Source organism: Podarcis erhardii (assembly GCF_964252035.2).
Source record: "Podarcis erhardii genome assembly, chromosome: 9".
NCBI lineage: Eukaryota > Metazoa > Chordata > Lepidosauria > Squamata > Lacertidae > Podarcis > Podarcis erhardii.
In genome coordinates this window covers 11376284-11402678 of record NC_138512.1, presented here as the reverse complement: position 1 = coordinate 11402678, position 26395 = coordinate 11376284, and the positions used below count along the sequence as shown (strand labels likewise).

General features: G+C 44.3%; 1 protein-coding gene across 4 annotated transcripts in view; it reads right to left on the bottom strand.

Moving 5' to 3' along the window:
• Positions 1-26395, bottom strand: part of LOC309349923 (cytosolic beta-glucosidase-like) — a 102191-nt gene that overhangs the window by 44843 nt on the left and 30953 nt on the right. For 2 of the 4 annotated variants that reach the window (XM_081876360.1, XM_081876363.1), the window contains exon 2: positions 12357-12686. In XM_081876360.1, coding sequence (XP_081732486.1) covers positions 12357-12486 — 130 coding nt within the window. In that variant the 5' untranslated portion in view covers positions 12487-12686. Of the gene's footprint in view, positions 1-12356; positions 12687-15384; positions 15405-26395 lie in introns of those variants that run through there. The other 2 variants (XM_081876362.1, XM_081876361.1) reach the window with 2 other exon arrangements.

The window sequence follows — 26395 nt, the reverse complement described above, 5'->3', positions numbered from 1 at the left end:
GCTGTACGCCGGCTCCCTCAGCTGATAAAGTGAGATGAGCGCTGCAACCCCAGAGTCGGCCACGACTGGACCTAATGGTCAGGGGTCCCTTTACCTTTACCTATCATTCCAAATCCTAGATATGATCCTTGTATAGCTGCACTCCTCCATTAGGAACAATAATATAATTTCCTTAAACTGAAATATTTGTCAGATGCCCCATATCCCTGTTCTGATTCATGAAAACTTGTGGCTTAATTTGGGGGTGGGGGTGTCTATGTGAGCCCGATATCAGATTAGTAAGTGCAGGGGGGTGAAATGTAAGAGATCAGTCTGTATCAAAGAGAGCCTTTAGGACAAGACAGATCTATCCAGCAAACAGGCACTTATGGCTGTCTGGGATGTCCTTTGAAAGTCCTGACAGTCAGTTAGAAAGAAAGGAAATGCCATTATAAGCCATGGCCCTAGGCATGCAGAAGATGAATTAATGTAACAGCGCCTCGGCGAAATGTCTGCCTTTCGCTTAGACAAGCGTCTGCAGGAGAGGAAAAAAAGCTGCAAAGGTTTTCACCAAATTAAATTTTACACTAGGTTTTTGCAACCTTTGCATAATTTTTTGTGTCCTGATAGTTTAAAAGATGTTTCATAGTGATTTCAAAGTCTTTGATAGAGGTCACTATTTAAAATGTCATCACGGGCTGCAATCATGCATACCTAAAAAATAATATTACTATTTTTTTTATTTTAAAAAACCCCTCTGATTCTCCAAGCGAACAGCCAGTGTAGCATAAGAAACTGAGCTGTGAACCAGGAAGTCCTTAGATGAAATTCCATCTCAGCCATGAACTTGCAAGGTGGACCTTAGGGAAGCCGCTGTTTTCTCAGTCTCAGCTCTTCCTGAAACATGGGAATAAAAATAAGAATAATATTGCCTGACCTTTTATGGCTTCTGTGCAAATTACTTGACATAATGTAGGTGAACTGAAAATGCCAAAGGCCTTATTTATTTCTGTAACACTCTTCTCATGCCTGACACTATGCAGAGTCTCTGCTCTGAGGCGCTTACATTCTCTGATGCACCGCAGAAACAACAACGGAGGTAGGAGGGAGAAATGGAGGCAAGGAGAAATGGGAGGACCTGTGCTCATTTCAGTTATGGACTTGCTATGCTGTTTTAAGTCCCGAGACAGTATGCAGGAAGGTGTGACTGCATCAGCTCCAACCATCACCATCACCTTCCCATACCCTCCAACATTTCTCCAATGAAATTAGGGATGTCCTAAGGAGCTGTGTCTCTGAACACTTTCTTTATCCTGAGCAAACCATTTTGCATGATTGGCTTTCTGGACTGATGAAGCGTGTAGCGAAACTTGTAATATATCCGGAAAACAGGTCTCCTTTTGCCCAGTTGTGTTATTCTCACCAGTGTGGTGTAGTGGTTCAGAGCGGTAGACTTGTAATGTGGTGAACTGGGTTCGCTTCTCCGCTCCTCCACATGCAGCTGCTGGGTGACCTTGGGCCAGTCACACTTCTCTGAAGTCTCTCAGCCCCACTCACCTCACAGAGTGTTTGTTGTGGGGGAGGAAGGGAAAGAAGATTGTTAGCCACTTTGAGATATCAAATCCAAACTCTTCTTCTCTTCTTCTTTGATGTGCCTTCCCATGATTGATCCATGCATATGGCTTTGTGTTTCCAACTCAAGACCCATTGAAGAACATCTCATCCAGTTCAATCTTTGAAAAACAGCTTTGAAAAACTTTTTCATACTCTCCAGTGTACTACCCTTGCCGTTGTTGTTGTTCTGTGATTGGACTTACGCTACTTGCTGAATGGGACGCGGGTGGCGCTGTGGCCTAAACCACAGAGCCTAAGACTTGCCGATCAGAAGGTTTGGCAGTTCGAATCCCCGTGACGGGGTGAGCTCCCGTTGCTCAGTCCCTGTTCCTGCCAACCTAGCAGTTCGAAATCACGTCAAAGTGCAAGTAGATAAATAGGTACTGCTCCGGTGGGAAGGTAAACGGCATTTCCGTGCGCTGCTCTGGTTCGCCAGAAGTGGCTTAGTCATACTGGCCACATGACCTGGAAGCTGTACGCCAGCACCCTCGGCCAATAAAGCAAGATGAACGCCGCAACCCCAGAGTCATCCACGACTGGACCTAATGGTCAGGGGTCCCTTTACCTTTTAAAGTACTAGATAGCCCCTCTTAATAGCTTTCCACTTGCACATCTATGGTTCTTGGTTTGCGTTAGCTTACTTGAAAACTTTGGATTTGTTGGGCCACTGAGGTGAGGGGCAAAGTTGTTTGCCCTGACTGCCTTGCCCTGCTGCCAAACATGCCCGTCTACTTAACTTGCCTGCTACCTTGATGCGTTGCAACTGTTCCTCAGTCTGACCCCCTCCTTCTCTGTGGCAGCAGTGGAGCTGTGCCCAGAACTGATGTCATCCCCACCCCAGAAGCTGCTCCTGTTTCAACCATCACAAGAGGTATCATTTTTGAAATACCAGTTTAACTATCAATTCCTCCCGAGCAATTCCAGAAGCAGTATTCAAATTCCCCCTCAGAAATCCCTCGTCCCTCTCACAAACTACAGCTCCCATGGTCCCCAGGGAGAGGATATTAAACTGATTAAGTCTGTTGCCTAGATATGCCCTGAGAGAACTGCCTTCAGTGAGGTTTAAATTACCTCCGAGCCTCCTTCTCACTAGTTGTGTGGATATTTGATTGTTATAAATGCAGAAGAGAAAGCAGAAGGGAGGCATTTGTAATGCAAATGAACACTGCTGGCTTTACATTTACAGTACAAAGTAAAATTGCACTGGGGATGCAAATATGTCAGTTTCGGTTCTCATTTTTCCATCCATAAGTTCTGTTCTCCACATTTTGCATTAATCTGAAGGTCTTTAAAAAAACAAATAAACAAACGTCATGAAAACACATCAGCAAATTTCTCCTTTTTATATGTAGTTTTGACTACCGTTTCACCCTGACATAATGCATTTCTATATGCTACTTTCACAAATATCTCCATTTTTATGCACACTTGACTGTACTTGAACGGGCAGCCTTTGGCAAGTCACAGAAGCCAAACAGAAGTGTGTGGTCACCCTATGCAGAACTGTGTGCACAAAATGCTCACAGTAAACCCCCCAGATGCAGGAAGTACGAAAGCAGATGGATAGCCAGATGTCCCAACCTCTCCTTTCCTTCCTCTATTGTGCCTCCTGGGTGTACTCTTATTGTATGGCTAATGGTAGCGCTGTGGGTTAAACCACAGAGCCTAGGGCTTGCCGATCAGAAGGTTGGCAGTTCGAATTCCCGCAATGGGGTGAGCTTCCGTTCCTTGGTCCCTGCTCCTGCCAACCTAGCAGTTCAAAAGCACGTCAAAGTGCAAGTAGATAAATAGGTACCGCTACGGCGGGAAGGCAAACGGCGTTCCCGTGCGCTGCTCTGGTTCGCCAGAAGCAGCTTTGTCATGCTGGCCACATGACCCGGAAGCTGTACGCCGGCTCCCTTGGCCAATAAAGTGAGATGAGCGCCACAATCCCAGAGTCAGTCACGACTGGACCTAATGGTCAGGGGTCCCTTTACCTTTACCTATAATGTGTGGATGGTATTGTCAGGCATCAGGGAATTGGCTCCCTTCCCCCCTTGTCAGTAGATAAGCAGAACAAAGGAAAAGGAGTCTTCTTAATGATCACAGCGAGAGAACAAAGAATCCACTTCCTAGCAATGGCGGTGCTCCCAATTAAGGGTTCCACCCAGATCCTCCCTAGTCACTACTGTGTCTTGTAACCTGAGCTCATAACCACTGTGCTTTCTGTGCTATTGCCTTATCTGCGCTTCTTGACCTTGGGCTGAGCAGATGAATGCTTTCCAAATAAATTGAGTCTGTTAACTCTTTCTCTCCCAGTGCTTCTCCTCCTAGCTGTTCCCCATTCAGTATTTCCCGGCTTTTGCCTTCTGAACGATGTCCCTCTGCAAACCAATGTTCCAAATCTATACTGTCCTCCTGCTCCTGGGAAGATTCAGGATCCAGATCAGGGGGAAAGGGAGGCAGGTATATATTTGCTTTTTAAAAGAACATAATCATAGAGAGTGGGGGGCAGGGAAATAGAACACAAACTCCCCGGGGCAGAGAATAGCTAACAAGACAGGTCTCTGCCTCAAGGAGCTTACAAGTTTGATTTTGACTGCCGGTGAGATGACAAAAGTGACGACAATTTATTACTAAATAATGGTAAGCAGCAGTCCTGAAACAACTTTGCAGGTAATGTCAATAACCCCAACAAAAATGCTTCAGGGTAAGCAGGTGGAAGAAAGCAAGTTGCAGCCTTCAGTTTGGCTGTTCAAGTTGGCATGTTGTTGTTTTTAAACTTGAGCGCAGGCGTATTTAAACTCTGCTAGAGCGCTTTGATCGCAGAAATGAAAATGGGTGAAAAATCCTCATCCTTATAACGAGGAACATTTTTCAGACTTTCCTGTCCCCAAAATTAAAGGGACGTTATGGCTTGGAAGCCTATAAATTAAATATCAGCTAGTCTGCAAGATTAATATCGATGTAATAGTTATACACCAGCCCTCAATAAAAAGAGTTTTAATAATCAATTAGTATAATAGAAATTAAAGATGGAAAAGACCTATTAGGAGGTCATCCAGTCCATCCCTTGCCGGTGCCAAATTGCTCCCTGAAGTATATTCAGTACTTTAATACACATCTGTCTTATTAAATCTAAGTTTAATGCAAGGTTAAGCATATTGCAGACACTTAAAGCATTCCTAGAATATGTAATATCCCTTCCGCAACTAGGCTCCTCATAGACTTTCGGTCACGTCTCACGTTCTTTACAGAATTTTATCATAGCTCGAGTGCACCAATATATCTACGCAGGGTTATTCGGCAAATTGAACTTTAATGTGGGACAACCTTCAAAGTAGGTCAATTATTAGATCAAAGTGCTTTGAGTGTCTCTCAAGGTTCACGTTTTCCCGTGGTTCGGTGACTCAAGGCAATCGTATTTTCGTCAGTTCCTCAGAGCGCTGAAAGTTTTCTAACACATCAACTTTGACATCAATTAAAGATTCAATTTCTTTCCATAGAAAGATTTAACTCTTCAAACTTTCTCTGTTCTGTGGAACTACATCTTCTCCCCCCCCCCGCCCTCCACCACCCATTATAATAGGCAAGCATGAATTACTTTAAAAACACTAGGCCCAGATTCCGAATGTGCGATGAATCACACACATACCTGTCAAGCTCTATACTGTAATGTTGAAACGGCTATGGCTCACTGGGGGAACACACAAAAAGTTCCATATTCAACCCCAGGTATTACTTTGCATAGCTGGAGGAAGTGTATAGACCAGGGGTCAGCAAACTTTTTCAGCAGTCGGCCGGTCCACTGTCCCTCAGACCTTGTGGGGGGTCAGACTATATTTTTGGGAAGAAAAAAAAAAGAACAAATTCCTATGCCCCACAAGTAAACCAGAGATGCATTTTAAATAAAAGGACACATTCTACTCATGTAAAAACATGCGTATTGAGAAGGTGAATGGGCCGCATCTGGCCCCCGGGCCTTAGGTTGCCTACCCCTGGTATAGAAAGTACGTACTTTGCTAGCTGGACCAATGGTCTATGCTGTTCCTATTTTTAAAATACTATGCCCAGATTCACAACATGCCACAAATCTCTTGCATTCTGGTCTCAATGCATATACTGTCATGCGTAAAATGTCACGAGCCCCATGAAGATGTCTTTGTAAGGCTGGTCAGCAGGTGTGGGTGATATCTGGCTTTCAACATCGCAATATATCACCAGCTAAACATTGTGATACAGTAATATCTTGGATCTCGAACGCCTTGGCTCCTGAACAAATCGGCTCCTGAATGATTGAAACCTGGAAATGAGTGTGCCGATTTCCAAACGATTTTTGGAAGCCAAGCATCCGACTGAGCTTCCGTGGCTTCCGATTGGCTGCAGGAGCTGTTCTTTGGTTTTTGAACATTTTGGAAGTCGAACGGACTTCCAGAATGGATTCCGTTCAACTTCCAAAGTACAACTGTATACTGATATATCACAAAGTCTGAAATAAGGGTGAAGCTGGTTTTCAACTTTGTGATATATCGCCAGCTATGCATCGCGACATACTGATATATCACAATGTCTGAAATAAGGATGGAGCTATGTGGAGGCACTGGCTCGCTTTCCCCACATTTCCCCGCGGTTTTCCCCACATTGTGATTTTCGCACAGTAGATGCAAGCTGATGGTCTAGATGCTGGGGAGGAGTTGAGCTGGTTGTCAGAGGAAAGGGCTGCCTCAGTGACAGTGGACACATCAACTGCTGCAATATAGTCTCCTGACTTGCCTCTGGCACCACCTCCTCCTAGTGAAGCCCTCCATGCCTCTGGTGAGGTGCTGTCAGGGACTGGACTGAGGAGGAATGGTGGCGACTGCTTCCCCCTTCTCTTGAATCTTGGAGAGGAAGATAGTATATATTTACAACAGTGGTTTGCAGAAGGTCACGGCTGAGAGATGGAAGAGGGGCAAAGCTGGGAGATTCTGGGAGAAGCAGCTGGTTGAGACGTTATCACTAGAAAGAATTCCAGACCCCTTTCTCCCAGAACCCAGCAAGCAGTGAAAGTAGGAGAGCAGAAAGCGAAGAGGCAATTGTCCTTAAGCAGCCACTGTAAGGGGGGGGGGGCAGTGCTGTTGGTGATTGAGAAAGGAAGTGGCAACGCCATTACTCCAAGATACAGCATTTCTAAGCCTCTCTCTGTGAATATTGAAGACTTGGTAAGAGCTTCTTGTCTATCTATTACTGGCAGCCTGTCGTGGAGGAGGATCAGATTCCCTGAAGCCTGACATGCGCTGAGGCTTCATCAGCTCATGTTGCCTTGTGCGCAGTGCTGCTCAATGAAGAAAGCCAGTCATTGGAAAGGAAATTATATTCTAACAAAGGGGGAATGGTTAAGTAAACTTTGTGAGTACCTGGAGTTAGCAAAACTCACAGATTTAATAAGGCGTAATTCAAAAAATTTAATTCAGAAACAATGGAAATGTTTAAATGATTATTTATACAAGCAGGGCTCAAATACGAAAGTTTGGTTGTGTCTAGATTAACCTTGTGAAGAATACAGAGAACATAAAGATTTGATTGATTATGAAAGAATCTAAAGAATGGAAATGATTGAAGAACAGATGTAAATGCGAGTAAGACAACTAAGAGACGTGTGGTGAATGCGGTGGAAGTCTTTTATAATATTTTAACTAAGATTTATATATTGCAGATTTGAAGCAAGAATTTGGTAATATTCCAGGTTATGAAAAGTGTTTTTTCTTTTCTTTTGTCTTTTTTCTTTATATCTTTCATTTTTCTTTTCATTTTTTATTTTTATTAGTTTTCATTTTGGAAAATATGTATAGGTGTGTTTACAGTGTTATGCATTGTTCTTTGTTTTTCTTTAATTTCTATTTTTTGAAAAATTTAATAAAAAATATTTTTTTAAAAAAGAAGAAGAAAGCTCAAGGCGCTTGACCCGAGACAGCTCATTCAGAGCTGCAAGTTGCCCCTTGATGGCACCGGAGTCAATGAGTGATGGGCATACTGATGTGAACTAGGCTTATAACTCCATTGCCTCTTCTGGACAAAGCCACAGCCAACTTCCCTCACTGCAGGGGATGTGCTGGAAACATCTGATGACGCTCAGACAATGCAAGCATCCTCCCAGTTTAATGTTATTTAAAGGACGATCTCAAATGTTCTTCCACATGCAGCATGAAGGCCTCAAATAGCCACTGCTTTGACACATCTTGGCATTTCTTCAGAACCATCGGTATTTCCAGCAAAAAAGGAGACAGCCAAATTGTTTTCAGATAAGTGTTAGCATTTGACTTAATGGTGCCTAGGCACATAGGTTCAGTGCGTGGAGTAGTGGTTAGCGTGTTGGACTGGGAGACGGAAGACCAAGGTACAAATCTCCACTAACCCATGAAGCTCATGGACCATGTGCAAAAATCACTGTTTTTCAGCCTATATAATGGGGAGATGTGTATGGGGTGCTAGTGGAGGAGGAGTATCTCTGGTGGCGGACATGTTGTGCTCCTTCTGGGGTAGTTTGTCCACCTTTGGTCCCCACCCTGAACTCAGCTCTAATCAGGGGCTCCTAGAAGCTGTCAGCATGTGACAGCAGCCACACCCTGGGAAACAGCTTTGACTGGCCAGCTAAACCAGGTGAGGGTAGCCGATAGGTTTCAAAACCTCAGTGATTTAAGGTCTTCCCCTGCATGCAAAAACAGGCTCTGGTGGATTGAGCAGAGGAGACCAATAGTGGGTCCAACAGTCAAGAAGGAGATTCCTGCATGTGATGTAGAGGGAAGTGAGAGGCAGATGGGGATTTAAAGCCCTAAATAGACTCAGCCCTGTATACCTTAAGGAGTGTCTCCACCCCCATCATTCAGCCTGGACACTGAGGTCCAGCACCAAGGGCCTTCTGGTGGTTCCCTCACTGCAAGAAGCAAAGCTACAGGGAACCAGGCAGAGGGCCTTCTTGGTAGTGGCACCCTCCCTGTGGAACGCCCTCCCATCAGATGTCAAGGAAATAAACAACTATCTGACTTTTAGAAGACATCTGAAGGCAGCCCTATTTAGGGAAGTTTTTAATGTTTGATATTTTACCACTTTTATTGTTGTCAGTATTCTGTTGGGAGCCTCCCGGGGGGACCCAGCCAAATGGGTGCGGTATAAATAATCAATGATCATTATTGTCCAACTGGGAAGGTAGCCCGTCTAGGAGAAGAAAACTCTTATCTTAAACCTCTGTTACCTTGTGGGATAACTTTGGGAGAAGAAAAGGCTATGGAGTAAAACCTACACAAATACATAGTGGAGTCCCTAAGATGGTTGGATAGTGTCTTGTCGTCCTCCTGGCAGCTTCTGCAGCCAAGCTGGTGCCAAACATATTGCTCTGCTTTCCTGTGGACCACATAAGCAAGGCCAAGAGGGGATGTATTGTGATCTGGGCAGCCCAGGACCTCTGCCCAGGCTAGCCATTTCGGTGCTGCTAATGCAGGGATTTGACTTCACCCCAGAGGTGCACTCCACTGTCTCTTGAAGCAGACAGGTGCCAGCATCAATGGGAAGGGGGAGAATAATGTATGCCATGTTGAGCTCTTTGGAGAATAAGGCATGATAAAAAATGCAACAGTGAAATAAATGTTGTTGTTGTTGTTTAGTCATTTAGTCGTGTCCGACTCTTTGTGACCCCATGGACCAGAGCTCATCCCTTTCGTCTAGCGGGTTTTTCGTCTTGCGAGGCATTCATTTTGCAGGGCACCACTGTATTATTAGCTAGCTAGAACTGACCTCAATTTTTGTATTACTGTTCTTATTTATCTCTTAAATTTGTCAGTCGCTTTATCTCACCTAGGGCAACCGAAAGCCACTTACAAATAGACATGAATCCCCACATTTCTGTATTCTAATGTCAGGAATTGTCTATCATACAGGGGAATAGATGAGCACCTACATATTTACCACTTACATAGAAGTTCCAGTTTATCCAAGCCATGCATTGAGTCCAGTTGTTTGCAAGTTAACTGGTTTTCCTCGTGCACAAACCAGCCTGTAAGAATGCATCACAACTACTGCTATTTATTCATTATTTATTCTGCTTCTTCCTCCACAGGAGAAAACCAAGTGTAAAAAACAAAAAAAAAATCTGATATGTATCTGGTTAAAAAGAGTTTTATCACAGAAAACTGAAATTTATCAGAGGGATGGCCTTTGGTAAGAAGAAACACCTTTGAGTGCTCTGTTGAAAATTCACCTTGTTATTTCTGGGTCACAAGGCACTTTGAGCTGCCCTTTGAGCTCACCTGGCACAATCAGAATGATACTTCAACCCTTTTAAAAGTTAACAAACTCTGCTAAACTTGCAAAAATGTCATCCAATGTGGGACTTTCAGAGCTACAGGACAAAAACGTGACTAGACACAGGCCTTCTTTCATTGCAGTCCTGAACCCCTCAGTTATGGGATGTGTTACTCATAATCTGAAGAAACAAACAAGACTTTTTCTCTTCCAAACCCAGAATATATTCTTATCTTCAGGGAAGGATCTTCCGGCAAACAATTCCCATTTGCTCTGTAAGGGTTTACACAACAACCTCACCTGAGGCATGAACTAAAATAAAGGAGCATTCATCCCTTCTGGAGGGTCTTATTTGGGAATAAGTATATTGTATAAGGGATTCAGGTGGCGCTGTGGGTTAAACCACAGAGCCTAGGACTTGCCGATCAGAAGGTCGGTGGTTCGAATCCCCGCGACGGGGTGAGCTCTCGTTGCTTGGTCCCTGCTCCTGCCAACCTAGCAGTTCGAAGGCACATCAATGTGCAAGTAGATAAATAGGTACTGCTCCAGCGGGAAGGTAAAAGACGTTTCTGTGTGCTGCTCTAGTTCGCCAGAACATGCTGGCCACATGACCCAGAAGCTGTACGCCGGCTCCCTCAGCCAATAAAGCGAGATGAGCGCCGCAACCCCAGAGTCGGCCACAACTGGACCTAATGGTCCCTTTATTGTTATCAACGGTGATGATATTATATTATTTTATTTATTCGATTTCTGAGTCATTTGCTTCAAAGAAGTTTCTAAGTGACTTACAAAAGGTTAAAAGCCGAAATTTACAACATGTAAAACATATCAGTAAAAGCGTTCTAATAATGCTTGAATGAACCCAGCAGAAGAACAATCAAAAACAGCATCAAACAGCTCATCATACTCTGTCAGATGCCTGGGAGAAGAGTTAAGTTTTAAACTGGTGCCAAAAGAGTACAGTCGTACCTTGGAAGTTGAACGGAATCTGTTCCGGAAGTCCATTCGACTTCCAAAACTTTCGGAAACCAAAGCACGGCTTCTGATTGGCTGCAGGAAGCTCCTGCAGCCAATCGGAAGCCCTGTTGAACGTTCAGGCTCCAAAGAACATTCACAAACCTGAACACTCACTTCTTCTGGGTTTGCGGTGTTCAGGAGCCAAAATGTCCAAGTACCAAGGCATTCGGGATCCAAGGTACAACTGTACGGGGAAAGCTACTGCTCCCAGGTTTCTTTGGCAGAAGTCATGTGCTTTAAATGTGCACTGGATGCATATTTTATGTATGATGTGGATCTACCCACAGCGTACCAGGCCCAGGAGATCATGTCGGCATCCCTGCGTGATGGATCTAGAAGCCAACTTGAACCTCAGGTGCTGTTGTTTTTAAATTCTCTTCCAGCTACATATTCTCCTACACAATGTGTCAGAGGTTTGTTCCATGGCTCAGGTCTTGGCACCTGCCCTGTAGAGCACTTTCCCCATGGAGATCAGGCAGATCATCACTTTCTGTCATCTATTAAAGACTTCGTAAAGTTTCTGAAGGCTTATCTTCTGCAGAGACGGTATTGGTTGGTAGCCTTTTATTATAACTTTATCTTATAAGCTTTATACTATCTTGTTTTACCTTTGTTAAATATTGAGCAATCTACAAATGTTCCAGATAAAAAAAATGAATTAAATAAATGCAGCACATGGGACAAAAAAAGCACTTGCGAACATACCCTTTTGTTCATTTCACTTCTCCCTCAGAGGAAATCCTGTGAGCACATGCTTTTTTTTGTGGCAATTTATACTATTAAGTAGTGGGTTGACAAAGCAGACGACACAGAGATTTCTCCAAGTGGTTCTTCATAGTAAGCTGGAACTGAACTGAACTGAACAGCTCAGCCGGCCTGCTTTTATAGGCAGCCGGCTGACAACATTATAACAACAAAACCCCAGGGTTTCCCACCTAAATTAACTGACGTGGACCTGAGTGAAAACTATATACATAATACCCCTGGTGGCCAGGGTGAGCACTTCTATACATAACATATACTTTTATCTGGAATCTTCTACCCAAATTATTATTATTATTATTATTATTATTATTATTATTATTATTATTATTATAGAAAGACAAGAGTATCAATGTCTGAATAAATGAAAGCATCTTTATAAACTCAGCCCTAAAAGTATAATCTGTGTTGCGATTTTTCAACTACAAAAAGATTACAAACTGCTCAAATTTCGTACTATCTTCCGTCTGCATTTGGGATCTAAAGGAATCCATTCCCATTATTTCCCTCCCATCAAGTGTTTCTTTGAAGGAGGTTACTGAGTTCTGCTACTGCCGGAAGAGAGCAATGTAATGGAGGAAATCTCTTCCCAAACTTCATGAGACTCCTTCTCCTCCTTATTTACGAAGGATAAATCATTATGACAGTCAATCCATTTTCAGAAACCCGATTTCATCCATTTGCCACAAAATACTGCAAATAAGTTTATTTAAAGAAAAATCAAATACCTTCAACCTGGTACGCGGCAGTGGATGCACCCCAAGCAAACGGTTTTGGGAAAGAAACGCCTTCCGGATTCCAGCTGGAGTCTGCAGAAGAGTCAAGGGTGCTGGATGAACCAGAAAGAGCTGAGGCCATGTTCCTAGGATGGTCTGTCTCTTTCTCAGTCAGCGAATGCTTGCTGTTTCCTGCCTGCTTTTGCCCCAAGCAGATTTCTGTCAATCAGAGAGGACAGAAGAAGTGACGTGTCTGCTCCAGGTCTCTAGAATAAATCTTGCTTCGTTTATAATAGCTTGGATACCCGGGGTTCAGAGGGCAGCGTTTTATCTCCCGTGCTACTGTTAAGAGAGAGAGAGAGAGCAGTGATTGAGCAAGGACTTTGTCTCACAGAGTGTTTCTGAGGAATTTTCTATTGCAGAAAAAGGGGAGACCAGCATGCTTTAAGAAAACAACTTTCTGCCTCCTCCAAAAATAAATACAAGAGGTTGTTAAGTACAGTGGTACCTCAGGTTACATATGCTTCAGGTTACATACGCTTCAGGTTACAGACTCCGCTAACCCAGAAATAGTACCTCGGGTTAAGAACTTTGCTTCAGGATGAGAACACAAATCGCGTGGCATCAGTGTGGCAGCAGATGGAGGCCCCATTAGCTAAAGTGGTACCTCAGGTTAAGAACAGTTTCAGGTTAAGAACGGACCTCCGGAACGAATTAAGTACTTAACCCGAGGTACCACTGTATTCAAAACACTCCAAACTTTAACAAAAGAACCATCACACCAGCAGCAATAAGGAACCACAGAACTTCATCGCAGTTTGGTTATACTATAGTTTGGAGCTTCACATATGAACCAAGTCCCTGCCTTAACTATGGTTTATTTGGCCACCCGCAGAGGTGAGGAACTTGTCCTGTCAGCCCTCCCGATCAGTGGCGTAGCGTGGGTTGTCAGCACCCGGGGCAAGGCAAGTAATTTGCACCCCCTAACCCGTGGATTTGCGCCCCCTAACCCTAACCCCCAGATGTTGCGCCCGGTGCGGCCGGCCCCCCCTGCACCCCCCACGCTACGCCACTGCTCCCGATTTGTCTCATGAGGTGGGAAAGTCACAGCTAACATGCCTGTTCCTTCCTTGACCTCCTGTTAGAAGTACTTTGGGCCAATCCAAGTCCAGATGGTTAAAAAGACAGCTTAGTGCAGGCAGCCACAGAAAAATGAAGATTATACACCTGGAGGCATCAGTGCCATCAACAGAAGGAGGAGCTAATGAGGCCGATTTGCTTGTGTTCCTTCCTTCTCACAGCCCATGCCGCCGCAAAGCCACCCAGAAACATATTGGCTAGTACAACAACAGTTCTCTCGGCACATACACTGGTGAGCCATTGTAGTCAACCTAACCTCGACTGCCCACAGGTCTAGGAGTATTGTACAGCAAAGGAGGCCAGTTTTCTTGCCTCCATTCTGGCACATTAAGATTTCGACCGTGTTACGCTTCCTGCTGCTTCTTTCCTCAGTTCTCAAGTACTAAAGCAGTCGGAAGGAAACGCGAAAGCATTGTTGGTCCCCATTCTGCCCTCCAACCCAAGAATGCAGAGACGTTTGTCGCATAAGACAAAACTCAAAGGTCTCCAGTAGCTCAGATATATTTTTAAAAACAACACACTAGATGGCACTATTGCAACTTTATTGTTCAGACATGGAAAGAAACTATTTCCCCTCTTGACAGTAGTAAAAACACACCCCTATTGATTTATGCTAAGGTCGTTATTCATGTTTATTGGGCCGCGGGCAACATGTCGCTTTGAGGGGTGGGAAAAGAAAAAGGTCAGACTCTGTTAAGTGAATTCCAGACTTGTGTCGTGCTGCTTTCCTTTACATGGAAACCTTTGACTCGGGAAACATTCGCCCAGCAGCTTCGATCTACTGCTGCAAATCAGTAGTATGTATTATGTATATAACTGGGAACTGCACCGGATTTGGCCAAACCCCACGGTGCAAGATTGTGTGTCTTATTTTAGCAACACTATTTCTTAAAGGGTTAAAAAGTAAGCAACTGGCAAAACTTCACAAACCCTTGTAGACATTGCACAGTAACTGGATCTGCATCATATAAATCTTGGTCAGCCCTGCGGAATGAATTTCTATCCCTCCTTTCTTCCAAACTCAGGTTGTCATAAATACTTTCTCCACAATTTACCCTCACAACGTCCCAATGAAGTAAGTTAGAGAACAAGGAGCTCAAGGTCACCCTGTAAGCTAAGCACAGATTTGAACATAGGTCTCCCTGGCAGAAATCCAGGTCACAAGACATTATAACATATTAGCCTATCTGAGAAGACATCTTGAAAACTTAATTTAAGTTTGCAAATCAGCTAGCTTTCAAGTCCAGTGGTAGAAGTATATTTTTCCTGTTTCCCTTACTGCTTTAGCAATGGTAGGTTGTTGAACAATACAACTGCACATGACATTGTCAGCGCTCACTGATAATTTACGTGGACATAAAAAGTTAGTCAAAGCTTATTTGTTGTTGTGACCATCCTGGTCATTAAAACCAAAAAGGAAATAAAAGTATTCTATGCATACTGTGCAGAATATTCAGAGATACACCACTATAATACAGTGATAACCAATTTGTACACACATATCTTGAAATTTAGTGAGTCTCAAACTACACAAACCACTGGGACTGGTTTGTTACATTTTCTTACACAAATTCTAAATGGAAAGCATTAAGCAATTGCTGTGATACAGCCAGGTTTTAGGAGAACACTGACTAGCATACTTTACAGAAATCTGCTTAAATTGGACATAAACACTCCTGTTGATTGAAATGAAGGGTGATGATACACAACAACTTTGGGGTGGGTGGGGAAAGCCATTAATGCATTACAGAGAAATTGTATTGCTTCTGATTCTATTTAGCTTGCTTCATTAATGTTCTGGAAGAGGGAGGAAATGGCAGATTAATTAAATTTGCAGATATTAAGAGTGGGAGGAGCGGAGACATTAGAAACATGGGCAGAATTTAACAATGCTATTCACCTTGGAAAGTGACAAACTACTGCATCTGACAGGAATCTGGGGGCAGGGGAGGAGGCAGAAGACACAAAAGACTTCGTGGCAAGAGAAAAACTTGATAGGAGCTGGCCATTCCAGTCTATGGAAAATGGTGCCACTGGATGACTCAAGATGGTCTCTTTGTGAAGATTAATAATAATAATAATAATAATAATAATACCCCAAAGTGGCAACTAGGCATTCCATTTTGGTGACTGTAACCCTGGTTTAAGGAGTCATTTGGCACCTAAGTTTCTAACACTGGTCAGTGTGCCTGGTGGTTAACCAAAATTTTGGTGGTTCAAGCTCTACAGGGATGGTTGTGGGCAGCATTCCTGTGTTGCAGGGGGACGAAACAGATGGTCTTGGGGGTCCCTTCCAACTCTATGATTCTATTTGCTGTTATTGAATCTCCACAAAAGCCAACTTAGCAGCCAGAAGGGAGGTGTGTGTGGCAGCATGCCTGACTAAGTGGCATTCAGAAACAACCTCTTGCTGAGGTCACATGCAGAGAGAAGCTGGCTCCCATCTTCAGTTCTGGCTCCAGTTCTGAGGAAGGACCAGGTTTCTGAACACTTGAATGAACAGGAGAAGTTTTGGGGCAGGGGGCATGGCTGGCTGCCCTTTCACGCTGTGCACCAAAGAGAGGGAAAAGAAGCAACAGGAGCTGCTGCTGTTGCCCCACACCACCTCAGCTCTTCTGGTATGCCTCGCGGAGGACCTTAAGGTCCACAAATGACAACATTTTGGAGGTCCTAAGTCATAAGGTGGTTAGATTGATCTCAATTAGGGCAGGGCCTTTTCAGTACTGGTCCCAACTTGGTGGAACGCTCTGTCACAAGAGACTAGGGCCCTGCGGGACTTGACATCTTTCCGCAGGGCCTGCTGTTCCACCTGGCCTTTGGTTTGGACTCAGTCTGACCCTTATGTTTCCCTCCCCTTATGGTTTTGACTTTTAAAATGAGGCTGCGTTTTAAATTGTATTTTAACCTGTATTTTAAATTGTGTTTTTTTCTTTTTTCTTTTTCTTATTTTGTTTTTACTGAAATTTTATTGGTGTTAGCCGTCCCTCTGTGATGTTAGAGCAGCTTAGCCACTCATTCCTACAGCTTTCATGCTTGCACTACAAATTGCCTCTTACTTTTATATACGTGGAATACGCATAGCTGTCAACTTACAGATTTGAAAATAAGGGACCAGCAGCCTCGAACATATGGGATCAGCAGCCAAAATAAGGGATTTTCCAAGCACAGGTATGTTCAACTTCTGAGCCCCTCCGAGCCAAAGGCAGAAAGCCCAGCCAGCAGCCAAACGAAGCCTCAAGCGGTGGTTCCCACAGCGCAGCAACCCAGCGAAGGGGATGCAGCAAGGAAAACCACCGTCACCTCTCCGCTGGGAAGCGCTGAGCAAAGGCGAGTCCCCAGGCAACGCGGCCGATTTGATCGGCACAAGGCATGCAAGCTCCACCCCCCAGTCATTCTAAACTCCTTATTGGGTGAGCAATGCAGCCAAGCAACACTGTTGAGCCTCTCTCCTCCCTGGCCAGCAGGGAGGGAGGGAGAGGAGCTGCTTCCTTTGAAACCCGGGAAATTTAAGGGACATCATCAATAAGGGACAGCAGCGGGACACGGCGCTGGGATAAGGGACTTTCCCGCCAAATAAGGGACGGTTGACAGCTATGGGAATACAACCCTCCAGTGAGTCAGCTGCACCAGTCTGCAAGAGAGTAGGTAACACAGATTTCCAAAAGATTTGTGCAATACCGTAATACGGCAAGTCTTTTTATTCCATCTACCCCCTTCTTTCCTAAGAAACACTTGTTTATTGTGCATGCTGTTGTGTTTTTTTAGCCTGCAAAACATTAATGGACGCTTTTTCCAAGCACCTGCGAAGAAAGATAAGTAGCACAGCGGTAGTTTAATGTGACAAAGTAATCTAAACGCCTATTTGAAATCTAGTAAATACAGGTTATTCTCTTTTTTAATGACTTAATGCTTTTATACTATTTGGTGTTCCAGGCATTATTAAAGATGTGCAGCGATGCTTGGAGATGATTATCTCGTTCTGAGAATATCACAAAACACATACCTGCCCCAAAGCTGAACTAATGGAATGAGAAAGAGAGAGAAAAGATCAATGTGGCTTCTCTTCGGCGTGGCTGTCCATTGCTTGATTTGGACACATAAATGAAAGCGAGATTAAAGGATGCAGTACTTAGAACGGTGCAGTGAAGCCTTTTTACTATGATTATCTTAGAGGTTGCCCGTTCAACAAAAAACAAAAAAGTCACTGGGATATATCCAGTATCTCATTCAATTTCAGCTTTTTTGATCTCATCCTTTTTTAGTTTCAGTTCAGAGCAATTTGAACAGATGCACAGGAAAGATTAAGCCACACATATATCCTCTTTCTCCCCGATGAAGATAATTGAAAACACCGTGGAAAAAGTGGAGTTTAGGGTGAAACAGGTGGCTTTCCTAAACTTTCCCAGAAAAGCAGACCCTTTTCCCATTTTCAGGCAAAAAAAATTGCCTAAGTATTTCCCACCAGTCGCAGAAAAGGTAGCAAAGTTCGCGAAATCCTCTTAATACATTCTTGCCAAATACTCAACAAGCGAGGAAAATTATCTTCGTGCTGGAATACTCACCATTATTCCCTCTCAGTTTGTTTTTCTGAGTCACTTTGCACATTCAGATTAAAATAATCAATTGTATGTGGACCGGATGTAGAGATGGCTGCAATGCCCAGTTTTCCATATTGCCTATGGATATTGTCCAAGCAATGTAGGATTATTTTCACCCCTTGCTTTTTCCTGTAAGACCTATTGCAGTCGTTAAGAGTCGTCAACAGGCTCATCACAGCTATCTGCCAATCACCCATTCCCACCACCCTTCTGAGTAATACCCCTCCCCACCTTCTCACTATATAGAAGGGTCTGGAAACTTCTGTTTCAGTGTATCTGAAGAAGTGTGCATGCACACGAAAGCTCATACCAAGAACTGACTTAGTTGGTCTTTAAGGTGCTACTGGAAGGAATTTGTTTTGTTTTGACTATGGCAGACCAACACGGCTACCTATCTGTAACTAGGATTATTTTGTCAATCTAAGCACATTTCCCATATTTTCCTGTGAATCTTCTCAATTCTGCTCACAATAAACCTAACCTAGATATCTGCGCAACATGCATGTAATGTCCATTGCGCTTTTTTGAAGCCATTCTTTTCGTGGCGCAGCACCTGCGCTGTGGAACTCCTTGCTTTTTGACATTAGGCAGGTGCCTTCGTTATGCTGTACTAGATACCTGCCAAAAAAAAATTCACCTTATGATTTAGTTATATTTGTTTTGAATGTTTTCTTCACTTTTATCTTAGCTTTTAATGATGGCCTTGTTTTCAATTGCATGGTGGATTTAAGTTGTTTTACAAATAATTGTCAGCTGCTTGGAGATATTTTCTATTGAGCAGGCAGTTTATAAATTTCCTAAGTAAATAATGCCTACGTGGTTAATATACAAAGACAGAGAAAGAGAGCTTTTTTCACCATCTACCAGTGGCAAACAGATACAACCGACCTTCTCCAGTGACATTTACTCAAGTTTTTCATAGGCCAAACCCTGATTTTTTCCCCATTCCTTTGGTCATCCAAGTATGAAGAGATCTATTCCAGCATTTGGAAGTATCCTAGCCAGCATAAAAATAGCACAGTAACTATTGGAAGGAGGCTAGAAAATATTAAATTGATATAAAAGTCATGGTTTTCCATGGGTGTCTCCCCACAAACAGGGTTTTGTTTTTGCAAATGCAGAGAAGTGACTATGAGCTCTTTATTGCTTTACTTGTCATGGTTTCACTTTTATTTCAAATGTCATACAGAGCATTCAACATGTGCTCTTTGCCACAGTCTTCAGCTCCTTCATGCCGACGTCAGTTTATTGCTAGGACTATTTTCCATGGTAAACCATGCTCCTTGGCCACATTCTCGAGTAATAATAATAATAATAATAATAATAATAATAATAATAATAATAATTTATTTGTACCCCGCCCTTCTGGCTGGGTTTCCCCAGTCACTCTGGGCAGCTTCCAACAAAGTTTTAAAATACATTAAAATGTCACACATTAAAAACTTCCCTGAACAGGGCTGCCTTCAGATGTCTTCTAAATGTCAGGTAGTTGTTTATCTCTTTGACATCTGGTGGGAGGGCATTCCACAGGGCGGGTGCCACTACCGAGAAGGCCCTCTGCCTGGTTCCCTGTAACTTGGCTTTTCGCAGTGAGGGAACCACCAGAAGCCCTTGGCGCTGGACCTCAGCTTCTGGGCAGAATGATGGGGGTGAAGACGCTTCAGGTATACTGGGCTTCAGGTATACTGGGCTGAGGTCATTTAGGGCTTTAAAGGTAAACACCAACTCTTTGAATTGTGCTCGGAAACGTACTGGGAGCCAATTTAGGTCTTTCAAAACCGGTGTTATGTGGTCTCGGTGGCCGCTCCCAGTCACCAGTCTAGCTGTCACATTCTGGATTAGTTGTAGTTTCCAGGTCACCTTCAAAGGGAGCCCCACATAGAGTGCATTGCAGTAGTCCAAGCGGGAGATAACTAGAGCATGCACCACTCTGGCAAGACAGTCTGTGGGCAGGTAGGGTCTCAGCCTGCGTACCAGATGGAGCTGGTAGACAGCTGCCCTGGACACAGAATTGACCTGCGCCTCCCTCACTTGCCCACTCTCTGTCCCCCAGAAACAGTATTTCTGTCTTGTCAGGATTCAACCTCAAGTTACAAACTATGGTTTAAATGTGTGAATGGGTGTTTCTTTCTTGCTCCCCCTGGTGCTGAGATCCTCCTTTGTCCTCAGCCAACCTGAAGCAATTTCTGACCTTCTGCCTGTCTGCAACTGTGTCCTATTGCTTTTCTGTTTCTCTCCTGCTGGCCTTCAAAATGAACCCTCGGTTTACGTCCTTCTCTCAGACGTAGGCTAAGGCTTGACACATTTTACCAGAGGGTTGTGTGCACCTTCTTCGAACCACTACCACCCTGAGAAACAGTCTCACAAAGTTGCTTTTGGTTTCAGTCAAAAGCCCTGAGGGGGTGTCTGCCTTGAGAAGCGACCACAAATCCCACTTCCAATTTCACTTTAAGTGACAATCTGGTAGCCCATCAAGAAGTGACCGGGAGCCATTGTGACCATTTCAGTCCATCATACTCTGCAGCTCATACAGATGAGTGAGCCTTGAAGCACATTCGGTCTCGGTGAGCTTTGATTCCTGTCCCCTTGTCAATGTTTGTTCAAGGAGCTTTCCACAGAAAGCTGTGTTTGTTCAAGAAACTTTCCGCAGAAGATGTAAGGAACAAGGTCACAAAGCAGTGGGAAACTCCACTTTGCAAGGTCCACTGAAAAGAATGTGTCTTAGGTCACCTTCATATGATCCACAAGGCTTTCTTTTTTAAAAAATATCTGAGAATACTTAAGGGAGATGTCTGAATACTGAGCTATACATTCTCCCCCACCCACCCCAATAGCTATGGCAATCAAGTGTTGGCCAAATGCCCAGAACAGGCCCAAGACAGGTTTGTTCTGTAATAAAGCCTGCAATTGTTAAAAAGCTGGATTAAAAGCTCCTGACATACCTTTGGAAACTGGCACAAGAGGATTTAAAGCAAGAAAACAACTATTGTTCCAGTCAGAGATGAAGACAGATTGAAGATAAGCTCAGAGCATTGTCTTCAGGTGCACTCCAAGTTTGCCTTCTAACCTGAACTGGCAGACATGGTGGCAACCTGAACCCTGGCCAAAACCCTGCAATCTTGCCTTAACCCACTAACTCTTTGGCAATTGGTTCATTTTGTTAGGCAGGGGACAAAATAGAGGTGGAACAAGGCCGCAGGCTTCAACTCAACATTTTTGTTAGCAGTAGAGCTTGCATTTCTGGTTGTAGACTTGGAGCACTCCAAACAGTTCTTTTTTCAAAAATAAATAAAAAAATAAATGATTCTGTCTCCGGCTTTTATTAGGCAGAAAGCAATAAAATAATGCACACGGCTTAGAATTCTCTCAGCAAATGGCCATGCTGAAAGTCAGTGTTTTCTTCTTCTGTCCCCACAAAATATACACATTTGAAGTCCTAAATAATAGGCCACAATAACTTATGTATAAATTTCTTCCATGAGTCTGACCAAAAACTCAGGTGCAGACAACTGACTTTAGGTCACTTCATCACCCAGTGTACAGATTGGCCTCCCAACATGCCTGTTTTTAGAAGGACAGAAAGGGCAATATTATTTCAATACTCTTTTCCAAATCTGGTTAGAAACCAGCATTTACTACTGTGGCAGCTGTTTCTGGCCTGTTACAAGATTAGTTTTTAAATTTATGGTTAATTCCTTCATTGTTGCAGGGTGCCATAAATACAGCAGCAGAATCATAGAATTGCAGTGCTTGAATCTTTTTGCCCCATGTGGGGCTCAAACCCACAACCGTGAGATTAAGAATCTCATGCTCTACTGACAGAACTATCTGTAGAAGGGAAATCATATCACCATTGCTGTTGTCCTAAGCATACTTACAAAGAGGCAAGTCCATCTGAAAGCGAAGGGACTTATCTCAGTCTCAACGCTGCTCAGACTAGCCGCTCTGCCACATTTCTAAAAATAAATAAATGCTTCTCTCCCACGGTAGTACATGTTTATTATACCCACAGGCCTGTTAAATATTTCCTACATCCAAATTGGCCCTCAGCAATTTCCTACTGAATGTCACAACTTGAAATTATTATCTTTGCTTTCGGCAACTCAGATACTGACAACTTTAAACTGCCAGATCATTCCGTTAGCACTCAGAATTGCTTCTCATATTACTTTTCCAACCTTTCCTGAGATACACGTAGCAAAGTGCCAAGAATATGTCTATATTTGTAACATGGGAATAGTCTGTGACACATCCAGCAAACTTCCCAGAAGCTACTTAGACAGATGTGAGGTTGTAGGGGGGGAGGGGGTTGGCAGGGGCAGGAGAGGAATAAAATTGTTCCTAAAAGAGCCTAGTCAAATGAAACTCCTTGCCCCCCAATGAAAGGCGTTCCAATTGTTTCTGGATAGGTTGTTGTTCAGTTGTTTAGTCGTGTCCGACTCTTTGTGACCCCATGGACCAGAGCACACCAGGCACTCCTGTCTTCCACTGCCTCCCGCAGTTCGGTCAAACTCATGTTAGTAGCTTCAAGAACACTGTCCAACCACATAGGGGCCGACTCCATGGGGCCTGAGGGGGCCCGAGCCCCCTCAAAAATTCGTTTGGGGGGGCTCCGCCCCCCAATAATTTAAGAAAATTATTAGTTATATTATGCTTTGTAAAATCACAAAATTATGTTGGTATTTTTTATTTTCCTTGTTTGACGATAGTTACCTTTTAAAATACATTCAGTAATGAGTTAAAACAAAGCCACTCCCGATCTAGAGAGGGGGTGGGGTTGCGGGCTCTCGACCCATCAACAATCTCGCGGGGCTGGCGTCAGCCCCGCGAGAAGCGGGGATTCCCCCTAGCTCATTAATATTCACCGCCCACGGCGGCAGCCAATCGGCTGCCGCAAAGGGCGGGCCCTCACAGGTTCACTTAAGGTCGGGGCAGCCCGGGGCTCGCCCCTTTCGTTCCCCCAGCAGCAGCGGTTTGGAGGTCTTGGGCCCCCCCAATATTTTTTATAAGTCGGTATGGGCCCCCGCCCCCCTAATATTTTTTATAAGTCGGTGCCCCTGTCCAACCATCTCGTCCTCTGTCGTCCCCTTCTCCTTGTGCCCTCCATCTTTCCCAACATCAGGGTGTTTTCCAGGGAGTCTTCTCTTCTCATGAGGCGGCTGTAATGGTTCTAGGGGTTGCTCGTGCGTAAATCGTCGCCACACCTGGCTGAGTTACCTGGGTGAACCCTATTCTGTCCGGACAGCCACTCACCCGTGGCTGTCTCAGTCGCTGGCAGAATCCGTCAGTGGGCGTTTCTTGAACTTCTTCCAGCAAAGAAGCTCTTTGACACCGAGTCTCCTCCTACTCTCCCTGCGCGGAAGCCTTCTGCGCAGGGAGGGTGTGGGCAGTGGAGGACCCATGCTCTCCCCACTGGTCTCCGGAGAGGAGTCATGGAGCCACCTCACCGATTCCCCCATCTGCCCCCCTTCTCCACTGGTGCTATGCTGATTTCCCTCCCCAATAGATAGGCTGCTTCTCTCCCTCCTGGGACGCTCTCCGTAATCCCTCTGGAGCCCTCCCTCTCCCTCTGGCTCCGATGGCAGTTCCCTGACAGCGGCCTGACAGTATTAGAGCCTCAGTTTCAGGATCTGTCCTTCCAGTGAGCACTCAGGGCTGATTTCCTTCAGAATGGATAGGTTTGATCTTCTTGCAGTCCATGGGACTCTCAAGTCTCCTCCAGTACACAAATGACTATTTGCTGAACAGGTCGTCCATACACATGGCTAGCAGAGATTCATCTGATCACGATAGCTGGGGAAATGTTAGTTGCAATCACTGGGATTTTGCTAGTCAAACGCACAACTGGCTTGTTCATGCAGTATGCTCCTCTATGCAAGCGCACACCCACAAGCAGTGTTAGAAACTCAGACGTATAAGCTAGGTGCCAAATGGCTCCTTAAACCAAGGTTGCAGTAGCCAAAACGGAATGTCTAGTTGTCATTTTGGGGTAAGACAGCTCTAAAGTCTTATTTTCAAATGATGGACTGACCGTGCTCGATTCTCAGTTAAACATCTGGCTAGTTCAGATGACAACCTTGAGCTAGATTAAGAACTTGACGAACTTGAAGAAAAGTCACTTGATCCAGGTTCAGTCCACATATATATCAGCCGATTCCTACCTCTTTTTCTTAATGGTGACATAGACCATTCCTAACATAGGGATATTCTTCACAACTGTGAGCAGGGCAATGGGGTGGGAGAAGTGTAGACAAGCTACAACAATTAACTATAACGTCGTTCACTACTCCTGCTCAGGCTGCACAGAAAAAGCATTTTGGTTCCTGAAATTCATTCTGTTTGTGCAAATAAAAGATAACTGATAGAATTTTACAAGATGCAGGATTAGTGCGTGAAAACAGTCAGGATCCAATGAGCCCCAGCCTGCACCTCTAGATGGTGCCCATGTCCTTTCATGTAAGAACTCACTACAGACAATTTGCATGTCAAAACAAGAAGGGGAACTAGGTCTAGCCTAGTCTTCTCCTCAACAGGACAGAATTTTTCTCTCTAACATCTATTTTTTTATGTGCAGGGAGATTTATATGGAGAAACAGTCATGGGATTCCCCACTGAAAGACATAGGCGCAGTCTGAAGTGTGAATTAGACCTTAAAAGGTAAAGGTAAAGGGACCCCTGACCATTAGGTCCAGTCGTGACCGACTCTGGGGTTGCGGCACTCATCTCACTTTATTGGCCGAGGGAGCCGGCATACAGCTTCCGGGTCATGTGGCCAGCATGACTAAGCTGCTTCTGGCGAGCCAGAGCAGCACACGGAAATGCCGTTTACCTTCCCGCCAGAGCGGTACCTATTTATCTACTTGCACTTTGACGTGCTTTCGAACTGCTAGGTTGGCAGGAGCAGGGACCGAGCAACGGGAGCTCACCCCGTCGTGGGGATTCAAACCGCTGACCTTCTGATCGGCAAGTCCTAAGCTCTGTGGTTTAGCCCACAGCACCACCCGTGCCCCTGAATTAGACCTTAGAACCCTCCAAAAGGGAGAAGACTTCCTGTCACCAGCAATTATCCCCAGATATCTAGGGAGATGTCTGTCACCTATAATGTCTTGCCTTTGGAAACAATGAAAGAAGAAAACAGGTTTTGTTATTGGCAAAATTCCAAGACTCCAACCGCCATTTTACACTACACCCAATTCTTAATTTTAGTCATGGTGCTCTCTGCCAAATTAATGTTCTTCTGGTTCAATATGAAGAACAGAGGTTAACAAAAGGGCAAGGATTTAACAGTCCTCATCTTCAGCTGGGCCTTGCAATATCTTCTTCCCCTTTATTACTTTCTCCTTTTATACATGCCAAATCATCAGGCAGATTATATCCAATTTCCCAACTGAAAGGGTAAAACGAACTGGGCTAGAGCTGTTTCAGAAATGTGTGGTATAGAGAGATATTTTCTGGCAGTCCACATCACCTTCTGTTTGATAGCAAAGTTCAATTCCTGATAATTTTTTGATAGCAACAACTGTCGGAAGTCAAGCCTTTATCAGGAGAAACTGGCAACTCTCCCAGGCACCCGGCATGATTCCCTGTTGACCTCCCTGGCTGCATTCCCCAGCAAGATCCAGGCTAGGTCGCAATAGGCGATCCTTCTCAGCGTGAGAAGAACACACCCCTCTTTCCTGCCCCCCTCCCACCGGGCAGGGTAAAGAGATAGACAGAAACGTATTTACATGCCTTTATTTCTGTCTTTGCAGCATTACAAAAAACATGACTGCTCTCTTCAAGCTCCAGCAGTCTAGTGACAAACACTTCCTGGACAGGAACAAACGGAAGAGCTCATATTACACTCTGAGCTAATTCCGGTGCTTCGCACTGTGAATTGACTGTCCCTCTGCTTCCCACGGGCAGTCCCAACATTCCCATCATGTTTACTTTTCAAGCTAGCACTTTGCAGCTGCATTGCATCCATATCGTAACAACAACAACATTGAGCACTTTTATATAGCACATTTAAAGCATTCAGTGTGCTGCACATTCATGTTTCAGTGTCCCTGCAAAGGAAACGGGGGTTATTGTCCCTTTATTGGGATGGAAGGGGGAAGCAGAGACAGAGAAGAGTGACTTTCAGACTCTTCTTGCTAGCCTTTCCCATACACTGCCATTCCGTACCGGGTACCATCTGACCTTGCCACGCCACTGCCTCTGGCGTATTTTCTCTTCCAACCCTCCTTGCCTACTCTACCCTATTTCATTCCACTTGCTGCCTCCTCAGGTTCTTGCTTCTCGGCCCTTTCTGCTTACTTGTTTGACCCTCTC